The 12,174-nt window shown below is 37.9% G+C and overlaps 1 protein-coding gene across 1 annotated transcript in view; it reads left to right on the forward strand.

The window, feature by feature from the left end:
* Positions 1 to 10,918, forward strand: part of LOC125460057 (zinc finger protein ZFPM1) — a 56,299-nt gene extending 45,381 nt beyond the window's left edge. Inside the window, exons 7-8 of the mRNA XM_059651534.1 lie at positions 5,181 to 5,324; positions 5,681 to 10,918. Of these exons, the coding sequence (XP_059507517.1) occupies positions 5,181 to 5,324; positions 5,681 to 8,181 (2,645 nt within the window). The 3' untranslated portion in view covers positions 8,182 to 10,918. The remainder of the gene's footprint in view (positions 1 to 5,180; positions 5,325 to 5,680) is intronic.
* The last annotated feature ends 1,256 nt before the right edge of the window (positions 10,919 to 12,174 follow it).

Here is a 12,174-nt window from a genome sequence, read left to right on the forward strand (position 1 = left end):
AAGTAAAATGAATTTTGTTCCTTATATATTTCTTTAAAGTTTATACAGTTGGTTGATTTTTGAATAGCATAGATTAATGAAGAATAATGAAGGCCAATTAATGCATTTTCACCAACACTGTTACTTGAGAAGTACAGGGTTGTGGATATGTAAGTCAGTAATGTAAAGGTATAATGTGAACTGCATTGGTTACCAGATCACAACCAGAATGCCTCATTTTCAGCTATTTTGATTACCTGCCACCATCTTAGCTCTGGTTCAGCTCAGCACAAAGTAAAAATATAACTTAAACTGAGCTTTTATGTGCAAAAACTAAATGGAATTTGTTTCTCATGTCCTACTTCAGAAGATGTCTGCCTTTATTAATCCAGAATGCAGTTTTCACAGCTTCAATTGTATAAAATAACAGTAACATGTTGAAGTCTAAAGTAGTCACCTAAATCTAAAAATGCACTCAAGTTCTACTTTGAATAGTTTACTAAATAATTAAGTGCTTATAGGTGCTTAATTGCTGAAGTGCTTATATAGCTCCTTCTTACCTCATCATTCTACAAGCGTTGTTCATTAAAATTCTGAAAGCTTAAGTTGTTGCTTTCTGTGCCTCTCAAGAAAAGGTTATTTGTTCCCATCTCTCAGCAAATAACAATTCAATGAAACTAAATAAAGAATGAAAAATACCTTTCACAAGTACAGGATGTTGCCCAAATGCTTTACTGCAAGTGAATTAGTGTTCAATTTTGGTCACTGAATATTCTTAACGACTAAAAGAAAACACTAATTAACACAAGGCAACATCCTACATACAATAATAAGATTAAGGCTATGACATTTGTGTCAGGCTCTTGTGGTGCAGAGGTCTTTACCTCTGGGCCAAAAGGCCCAGGTTCGAAACCCACCTGCTCCACAGGTATGTAATATCATTAGAAACTGTCATGGTATTTGTGTTGTCTATTAGAGGGTACACTTTTTGTACTTACGTAAGTGCATTGTTGTTACCCAAGAAATCAAAGCTGTCGAGTTAAAAGCAAATAAGGGAAACATAGAAAATACACCTTCATTCTGAGTGCCTTTCCCTTCTGGCCTGTGCAATTTGCTAAAAAATCCTGGCAGCCCCTCACATCCTCCCAGATCAGCCTTCAACCCTCCCTCTTCTGGTCCCTAGTTTGGTTGCTGACCTTCTTCTGGATTGGGTCTGGGGGAGGTGCAGGGAACAGTGAGGTGCAGGAGAAAAAATTGGGAGGAAGCAGAAGCTGAAATTTTCAGATCCTTAATGATGACAGAAGTGTTGGAAACAGGCAGCTGGAATGGGGGCTGATTTCCTGATTTCCTTGTTCCCAGTTAACAGCAGCAAGTGTTGGACGTGGAGAGAAATGATTGACTAGTTTGCAATATTTTGGAGCTGATTAAGTAGCACCTTTGAATCATTAACATGCATCCAAGAAATCAGATAGGGATTTAATTAATTGTCTTACACAGGAGGAAAGACCTTCAGCAAGACTGCTACCTCAGAATCTAAGTGGTATGTTTCAAGCATTAGTTTATAAGATATCTTATAAGGAAAGAGGAAGTTCGGTGTTTACAAACTGAATGCTGTCACCTGGATCAAAATATCCCATACAGTAATGTCAGAAAGATGCCTTCGAGAAGTGTTTGACCAACCAAATAATGAAAGGAGTTTTTTCAATTTACACTGAATTTGGAGAACTGTCTTTTCTGTCATTTGGAGTGAATATAGTTCACCTCTTTCAGGCTGAAGGCTGTTTTTCAGATTTTAAGGTTCGACTGTGTTCTAGTGGGGGAGAGTATACTTTCACGTTCAGATCCCTTGGTTCTTTTGATTTGCAGCATTGTGAACTGGTGGCTGCATGGTGGCAGTCACCATCTGATTACTGCTCAGCTTGAATTGTTTTACTGCTCCATTGTGCTGCACATTTCTTGCCAGGCCTTCTGACCCTGACCACTCCAGAAATGTGGAGCATGGCATTCATCAATGTGTGGTGTTCTGTTCTGACATGGCTTCTTTTTAACGGCACTGGTTGCCATGTGGTAATTTAAAGGCCCAGTGTGACAGTGAGTGGTTGAATGAGTGCTTGGGTGGGTAGATGAGGTAAGCAGTCGGGTGACAGGCAGGTGGATGCGTGAGTCAGGCTGGGGTTAACATGGTGTAGAGGGGTAGCTGGGTGGCTGGAGAGGTTGTTGTGTCAGTGTTGGGGGTGGCAGTTAGTCATCAGGCCTGGGGTTAGTCAGGGGAGACACATATAGTCATGGTGGTTGAGGTTGGTAGTTGAGTGATTGGCAGATATCAAGGGAAAGGTGCAGGGTACTTCTGTGAGATGGGGGAATTCATCTGTGCAATCATCCCCTGTTGGACTAGATTTTAAATTGTCTAATTTATTGATTTCAAAATTTCTATCTGTAACTCCAGAGTCAGAGGTATAAGGTTCCAGGTGGCAAGGGAATTGTTCATCAGAAATTCATGCTTTCTGGGCAGTTTCCATGGACATGAGTGCTTTGGAACCCCATTAAATCATGCATCAGCTCTCTTATGATCTGGTGAGCAAAAGTTCTGAGACTCTGAATATGATACACCCAAAAAAAATGCAAGTGTCATAGGTCATTCTCTTTGTGAACCAATTCATGGCCTACTGACAGAATGGCCAGTGATATATATGGTCATGCTCATGTTCATCAAGTTCTGACAGGCATTTTTGTAGTCCTTTCTGTGTTCCAGGGTACCCAATGGCTAATGATGCACTTGTGATCATTGTGTAAGTGTATGAGTCAATTTGCACACAGCAAGTATTCACAAAGTGATAACTGCCAGACAATTTGCTTTTTGCAATTTTAATTTTAAGGCTACATATTGGCCTGGGCATTTTCAAAGATGAGCATGAGTATAGAGTGATGGGATCTTATTACACACACCTGAGAGGTCATGGATGATCTTTGTTTGGCATCTCACTGGAAAGATTTGCGTTATTTCTGGCATGGCAATGGGGTCACAGCCTAGATTTAGAGTATACCTTCCTGGAGTAAGACTTAAGTATGCAGCTATCTGATTCAAGCAAGAATGCTAACACTGGCCACGCCCAATGAAAGGTCAAAATAAGCAGGCAGTGAAAATGCTGATTGGGCGAAACTTAGACACTTGGTCTTTGTTTGAGACAAAAGAAACAATAAGCTGATTGTTTAAAAAAAATATTCTGGAAGAAACGACATTACCTTTTATTTTTGTGACAGAGTTCTTGGAGCTAATTATATGTCCTTCAAAGTTGCACCCCCAGGCTTTGCCCATAATTGAGCAGCTCCATTAGCTGCTTCTTCTAGTCACTACCTCATCTCATTGTTGCTTGATGCAGCTAGATTGCTGCAATTATCCATGTGTTCAGAATTGGTCTCCCCAAAGTGGGGCTAGGGCCTGTTGTCAAATCTGCTTCCTGCACTATTCCATAGCCCTTACTTAGGGGTCATGACAATTTTCAGGTCTTGATATGGTGTCAAAACAGAGATGGGGGTGGCAATCTTTGACAAATGAAGACTTTGATGCAGCTTGGTGAATCAAGTGGGAGGGCTTGGGAACTGAGCTATCATTAACAATGTCCAAGTTAAAGTGACTGTTGGGAGAAGTCATAAACTATATCCTCAAAAGAGAGGAGCTGAAATCCCTCATCATGAAAAACATGCTTAATGAATCATGTGACCGGTAATTGTTGACATCTAGATGAATTGCTGAGAAATTTGAGGAATGTGCCTTGGTTGTGTCTGCCACTTAATGTGCAGTTGGTGTGTTTTTAGTTTGCCTGTTGATTCATGTGTTTGCATCATGTTAGTTTTGGGGATAGTGTGTAATATCCACCGTATCAGCTATTTGCTTTGTTAACTCGTGTACAGTATGAATTAAAACTGTGGAAACTTGTTCTTATATTCCTTTGAGAAACCAGGATTTCTAATTTTGTCTACTTTAAAACAAAAGTTATTGCTGCCCACCAAGTTGTATCAAAACTTGGAAGTTTAGTCTGGGATCATAACAAAGGGCATGAAGGTGATTGGACGTATTGAGGGAATGGTTAATAAAGCATTTAACATCTGGACTTTAGCAAAACAGACATGGAGTACAAAAAAGGGAGGTTGTGTTAAACCTGTATGAAACAGTGGAGTATTGTATCTAGTTATTGGCACCACAGTTTAGAAAGGATAGGAAGACATTAGGGAGGGTGCAGAAAACATTCGTGACTATGGTTTGGGGATGAGGAACTTCAAATATGTAAAAAGACTGGAGAAACTGGAACTGTTCTCATTGGAGAAGAAATGGTTGAAAGAAGCTTTGATAAAGATATGCAGCATCATGAAGCATTTGGACAGAATAGATGGGGAGAAACTGTTTCCATTGATGGAAGGATCAAGAACCAGATGGCTCAGATTTAATTTAATCACAAGAGAAACAAAGGCACCATGAAGAAATTACTTTCTGATGCAATGTATGATTAGGATCTGGAAGGCATTACCTGAGCGTATGGTGATGGTACATTCAGTCGAGGCTTTCAGAATTGAATGAACTATTACCCGAAAGGGAAACATTTGCAGACCTATGGGGAAAATGCAGACAAGTCGCATGAGGTGTATTGCTTCTTCAGAGGGCCAGTGCAGTCATGATAGAATGAATGGCCTCCTCTGTGCTGTAATCTTTTATAAGATTTGTTTTAAGGTGGTTACTGGTTTGCTGGTTTATTAAATTTCTCTGTGGATATCATCCATAAGGCATTTGGTAAGCTTTTATATAACAGCATTTACAATAATGAACAAGCATAGAATTGGAATCATTGTTATGATTTGAGTTAGTAATTGGATGGGGAGTCAAAGATGGACAAAAGCAATAAAGGCAACATTCTCTGATTTGGTGGGTTAAGTCAAGTGGTGTTTTGAAGGATACAAATCAACCATGCTCCAATTGAATGGCAGAATAGTCTCAGGACTGGATGGGGGTTGGGTGGCTTACTCACATTCAATACAAGTTGCTGATTTAAACGGTAAGTCACCTAAACTTTTAAACAACAGATGTATGGTTTTGAAAATGTTAGAGTAAGGCAAGTATACATGACCTGCAACTTCTCTCTAAAATTAGGAGATGGTAATGGATTTAAAAGCACGTATTTCTAAGGCTGTTTTGTGGTTTGTCATAGGTATTTGTCATGGCTGTGGATTTGTCTCCACCACAAGAGATACCCTGTACAATCATCTACTTATGAATCATATGACTTGCCAGCCAGGTTCAAAGGGTGACTCATATTCACCAAGATCAAGCCTCCCTCCCCTTCCCTTGACAGGTAAGCAAGGAATGAAACGTACGCTGGAAATATCTCACTTTGGTGTCAGCTTGAAAGGACAAATGCTTGCATTATATATTGAATTTGTTCCTTATTGAATATGTTCCTTGTTTATTGAATGACTTACGAAATTAAGTTTCTGTATAATTATTTTTAAATGATGAAGAACATTCATTTCCTAGTCAAATATTATGCAAGTTGTTAACCATGAAACAATAGTACTGACTTTTAGAAATATTTCAACTTTGCATATAATCAGGTGAATACAATTCATGTTTCTGCAAAATGCTGTTTAGAAGATTAAACAAGGTGTAAAGCTTTCTGATTTATTTTTGTTTATAATTTATTCATTACAGATGTGAAAGTGGCACATTCTTTCCTGAGCCTCAAATGTAACCAGTGTGAGTATGTTGGTGATTCTGAATCAAGCTTGCAACAACATATGTCATTGCATGTTGTACAAGATGCATACCGGTGCAACCAATGCCACAAGAAGTTAAGAAATGCTGTGGAATTAGCCAAGCACATGGAACTTCATCAAGACAACGAGTCACAGAACAATATGGAGGAAACAAAGGATGAAGATGATGGGACCTCTCCAGTTTTAAGTAGAGAAGTTCCTGAGGAGCTTAATATTGTAGTGAAAGTCAAAGAGGAACCTCTCAGTTTACAGTGTGAAAGTGAAGGTGATAGGACTGTGGAGGAGGGTCAGGAAAATCCCATTCCTGACCGGTCCTCCAATGTTTCCTCACCAAGAAGTACATTGATAGCAAAAGTGAAATCAGAATGTTCAAGTCCAACACAAGTGTCAAGCCCAGTGCACTGTGGGACAGGTTCAATTATGCCAGAAGGCACTGTCCTTATACCCTATATGTTCAATCATGAAACATCTACGTTTCCACAAGCTTCAGAAATTTTAGCCAAGATGTCTGAGCTGGTTCACAGCAGACTAAAGCAAGGGGTCAACAATTATCCACTTCTTTATGCAGGAGCACCTATTCAAAAAGGAGCAACATGCTATGAATGTGACATTACGTTCAATAATATCAACAACTACTTAGTGCACAAACGGCTCTACTGTTCTAGCAGGCACCAGCAAGTAGACAATGCTACTGCTGATGAGACAGCAAAGGATTCTACATCCATAAGTAGAGCTGAACAGCTATCTCATAGTCCAGCTTCAGGAGTGGAAAGCCAACATGCCTCTTCCTCAAAGACTGATTCTGAAAGAGACCTAAGAATATCAAATATTGATAGCAAACCACCAGAAGTCAAAAATGAGGACAGCACCATGAAGGATACCTCATCTGAAGGGGAAAGCTTAAGTAGATTTAGTGAAGGCAGTCGAAGTCCAAGCAACTCTGTTGAAGATTTTGATGATGACCCTTCCAAAACTGTTTGTGAAGCCTGCAATATAAGATTTACACGACACGAAACCTATGTTGTACACAAGCGTTTATATTGTGCTTCGAGACATGACCCTCCTGTTCGTAGGCCAAATGCAGGAAAGGTGGCGTTCCTTCAGCAAACTGTACGTACGCGTAAACGTCGAAAGTTGTATGAGATCCATGGTTCTAGTCATCAGCCTCTTCTTCCACCTTCACCAAATGAAGCATCTGTCCATAGTCCTTCAGCTGCCAGCCTTCAAAGCACTGGGCTACCTAACAATGTAGAAGCACCAAAAGTCAAGCAAGAAGCTTTCTCACTTACTTCAAGGTCAACTGATTCTCTTTCCTTATCAACAGGTTATATGTTAACAGCTCAGTCCAGTGCAACATCGTCACCAAGCTCAAGTTCAGATGTTGATGGACCAATTGATCTTAGCAGAAAGCCTCGTATTCAGGAAGAGCCATTAATTCATGTTTCCCCTCTGCATCCAGCCTCTCATCTGTCAACAGATTATCATGAATGTACCTCCTGCAAAATTAGTTTTAACAACGTAGAAAACTATCTTACTCATAAAAAGTATTACTGCTCTGCAACTACTCTTCAGCACAGTAAGGTAGAGAATCTTGCCAGAGTAAAGATGCAGGCTTCTGCTACAATAAAAGCTAAAAGAAATAGGATGGAAATTACAGACCCTCAGCCACAGATGCAAACAGAGGAACTGAAAAAGAAAGATATAAGCACTAAATGTATTTTAGAAAGTCCAAATGTGGTACATAGCTCTATGACACCAAACAACTCTCCAGGAATGTATCTGAATAGTCCAGATGCTTTGCAGGATGGGACTCAGTCATCCTCCCACGTTAAGACCTTCTCAGGGCCTCAGCGTGCTCATTCAGTCATCTGTCCCTATTGCCCACTTAATGGACCAATTGAAGGAGATCTTATTGATCATTTTAAGAACGTTCATGATTTCAAGCAGCTTTCAACTGGACACACAACAGAAGGTTTCACGCAGGATATTTCATCACAGAGTAAACTCATGACGAACAATATTTCTGAAGGGGGTCCTCAGAATTTGAGAGCTCCTGCCTCATCTTTCAAGTCAGGTGCACAAACACTGAAGAATATCCCAAATGCCAAAGATCAAAGAGAACCTGTCTGTTCCCAATCTTCAGGTGAAAATCCTTTGCAGAACATCTCATCTATACCTTTAATAACACCCTCTCCTAACATTGCTTTGAAAATATTACCAGTGCCTGACAGCCCCAGGAACCAAGGCTTAAAATTAATCAGCCCATCAATGAATGTTGACAAATCTGTTCAGACAGCAATGTCACTCCCAAGCCCGGTGCAAAATGGAAATCACAGATACTGTCGCTTGTGCAACATCAAGTTCAGTAGTCTTTCAACATTTATAGCTCACAAGAAGTATTATTGTTCTTCTCACACTGCAGAACATGTCAAATAAATTCTTGCATCTGCAAGCTGTATCATGAATGTTTGCTCTGAATTTTAGCACAAATTAACTAACACCTCAATGTCTTTGTGCATTTGCTGTACAGTTTAGAAACAATCATGAAAACAAAACATTGGTTTCTGGTGTTGAAATGTTAACAACATTTCAATCTTAGTAAGTTATTTGAAATGGCCCAGGATGGTGAGTCATTTGTTGAATAAAAATCTCTCCTTTAGTTCTACCTTAAATTGGAATAATTTTCAAATCCTTATGCTTAGCTGGTAAAGTGCATTAAAAGATTGTACTTTTCTCAGTTGAAGCACTGAATATGGAGGATATGTTGTAAATAAATCTTCCACATCTGTTTACAGGTCCAGTATTTAATCTCCTTTTGAAGAAACTGTGTGAAAGAGGCATTTTTACCAGCTGAATAACATAATATTTCATATTATTCTCCCAAATCAAATTAATTAAATATCGATTTTCTTCAGAAACATTTTCAGAATATTCCATGTGCAACCTTTTGGTGAGTTTATAACAAAACAACTGCTTTATTTTAATCATTTTTTATGACAATCTAGCACCTAATCTCCCTTCCATTTGGGGGAGTAGCCTGCAGATTATGAAATAAGAAAGCAAATGGTTGGGTTAGTTAAAAGCATCCCACAGATTTACTTATTGAAGAAACCCATATTAAATTCTCTAAGATCACAAGTGCTGGTTAAATATCCCTCTTCTAAAGGAATTTTAATGTTAATATAACTTTGACAGTGCTCTCAGTCTTCAGGACATCCCATGACATTAAAAATAGCGTTCTAACCATGAATTCCGACCTTCCCTCACTATTGGATGTATTTTCATTCCAGGAGAGGCATGACTTTGATAGGCAGATTGGCCAGAATTTAGTGTGACAAATTCAGCGTTCGTAACTCTAGTCAAAATGTTGGATATGATTCCTAAGAAACATTGAAAGTCACACTTTTTCCTCTCAATTTTTATCTCGCAAGTACTGACATTTGAATACTACTGAAATAAATGATCACTAGGGGACAAAGTAGTTTAAAACTAGTTGGTGTAGATTTAATGATACTTTAGCTAATTATTTAGTTAGTGCATGATAAACCCGTCATTCTTCATTTCAGTACATTCAATTGTCATAATATCTCTAATTTTTATTTATTAGTGTTGTATTTATTATCAGGGTTTACATGCCAAGACAGCACTAACACACAAATGTGCTGACAACAGCATTTATATTATTTTTGAGCTTTGTTTACCACAAAAGGACTCAAATTAACTAGTAAATGCTATGAAAAAGAATTTACTTTGAAACATTTCATTGTACATGAACTGTAGATTCAATGCACCCTGGGTTTAATTGCCTTTCCTTTGCATTTTATTATTTGTAGATAAAGCTTATTGCTATAACACACATTAAGTGTGCTTAATGAATTGAATGGTATCTTGGTGCTTTAATGTAACTGATTCCTAATCTTTATCAATATGGTCATTTTCATGAATAACTGTTGATCATTATTGTGTTTTATGTTGCTCAACCAAAAGGTGCAGTGTTAGAAAAAAGAAACTAGTTGCTTGTCCAGTGGCATTTGTCAAAGTTAAAAATGTCTTCTGCCTTTTAAATTTGGTTGGGAGGAAAGCAGGATGAAAAAAAGGAAGAGAAGGCATCAACCCACCTGGGCTAGTTCAACCTGAAGAAATGTAATGGAAATGAGAGCACAAAATGACACAATTCAGCTCATTGTACATGTGTCAGTGTTAGCTCTTGACTTGAATTTCTCTCTTCACCTCTTCCCCCTTTCTAGCCATCACAACCCTTGCCAATGAGTGTCGTGCCCTGCTCAAGTTAAACAAACTCATTTTTTTCCCTGCTGATAGAAAATGAGACACAAAAATGGAAGTTTTTACTCAAATTCAGTGCTGTCAAGCAAGCATCTGCTGTTCTCCCAGGCAGATTGATTTTCTTTCTTTGGGTCAAAATGTGTTACTGACCAAATATTTCACCTGTAGACTGTTACCTACAATGCCTTGGAAGTCTATTTAAGGTATATTGTGGTATAATTTTAACCATCATTCATACTTTCCTCATCCAGAAGATTGTTACGTTCTCTAAATTCAATAAAACACATATGGTAACTACACAGTTTGTAGACTGAAAATATTTTATGAAGATTTATGAAAGCAATGACATTTAAATGAAGTTGGATCAAACAAAAGGTACATGGTCTCTGAAACTTTTGCTGTTTGCATGATTGTTCCTACGTAATCGGAAAAGCTATGCTTTGGTTGCACGTGTGTCTTTCTAAGACTTTATGAAATACAAGATTTTTTTACTTTTCCAGAAGGTGCTGTTAATTTATTTATATTGTAGAGCAGTGTTTACTATGATAATCTGTGGAATAAACCTTGACATAAATCTCCCTCTACAAAGCAGTGCTAATGGATATTCAGATAATAAATCCATTTTTACACTTTTGCACTGTATTGTATAAATTTCGCTGTAGTTTCAGACCTATTTACAGGATATTTATGTTTAAATTCAGCACTTTTATACCTGTCTGAATTTGCCTACTATAATGACCAATAAATTTCAACTCTCAGTTGAAAGCTGCCTTCAATGATTTAACCATTTCTGAAACTGATCATGTTGTTGAATTGAATGTCATTCTTAATTTCCAATTAGGAATTGACCCCTACACACTAGTTTGAGCTATGCATGCTAATAAATTGTCCAGTGGGACATGTGAAGCACTACAATGCCTCTCTTGTCTGTGTGAGTCCTTTTGTATATTATGTTTCTCTCTGAATTAGTATCTTAAGGAAGAAATTACACTTTGGCTTGAAGGGACAATGCCCCATTTTGTCTGTAATGTCAGTGAAATGCAACATGTCTGTGGACAAAGTATTCCCTGTGACTGTGTTTTATTCTAGTGGAAAATTAGACTGGATAAGTTGATTTAACATGATGCACTTTGAACATGGAGGGAATGGCACTGTTTAGAATTCACTCATAACACCTGTATCTCCTAGAAATTGAACATAGTTTGTTTCACATACAGTAATTAGAAAAGGACGCTATGTAAACATGGAACAGTGGGAGAGGGATAGAGGTGCAAATAGGAAAATATTAAAAGTCTTGTTTTTACTGAAGATCTGAAAGAAGCCATTTTCTACTAATGGCTCCTTTTTAAAAAAAATTTTACAGTACCTAAGAAAAAGTGGTATATCTGACATTACATTATACATTCACATTTCACAATATGTGATGAAACACTGATGAAAAAGAATGAGTAGCTAATTCATTGACTTATATTACAGTTTTCTTGTAAAATAGCCTAATGGATTTTTAAAAGAATTCTTATACTAACGGTAAGCCTTTTTAGAATGTATCAGCGACTTAAGTACACAAAAAGCCAATTTTCCCAGCTGCATTCATTGTTTTCTCTGATTATTTCAGAAGTTATTGCTGCATTCCGTAAGTGACATTTTGAGGGGCAATAATTTGCCAAGCCAGAGGATTGAGCTTTGTTTTTGTAATGTTAATAGCCCATTCATTATTGCAGATAAACTGAGAATACCTTTTTGCTTATATTATTCCCATTATATTGCATAACTAATGAAAATCAGTTGTATGTTATGAATCAAGTCATTATCAATTCTCCACCACACTGGCACCTGTGATATTTTCACTAATACTTCTTAAAATGGCATCCATTCTGGATTGCTCTTCACTAAGACAGTTTATGAAGTCCAAGAAGGGTTTGCTCAACTGTTTGAACTAGTAAAGTCATTTGTAAGGTCTAATGTGGTAGGCTAGGAGTTCTTAATGCTGTGCAGCATTTGTGCATAAGAAAGCAAAAAATACTGATTGAAGGAGCATGTTTGAAAACTGCCTGGTTGTAGTCAGAGTATTGAACAGAATATCGAACACAGGGTAGTGAGTCAGTTCAAGATGATGATGAAGGTTGAAGGAGTTCAGCAGATGAT

This window comes from Stegostoma tigrinum, chromosome 16 (genome assembly GCF_030684315.1).
Source record: "Stegostoma tigrinum isolate sSteTig4 chromosome 16, sSteTig4.hap1, whole genome shotgun sequence".
Classification (NCBI taxonomy): Eukaryota; Metazoa; Chordata; class Chondrichthyes; order Orectolobiformes; family Stegostomatidae; genus Stegostoma; species Stegostoma tigrinum.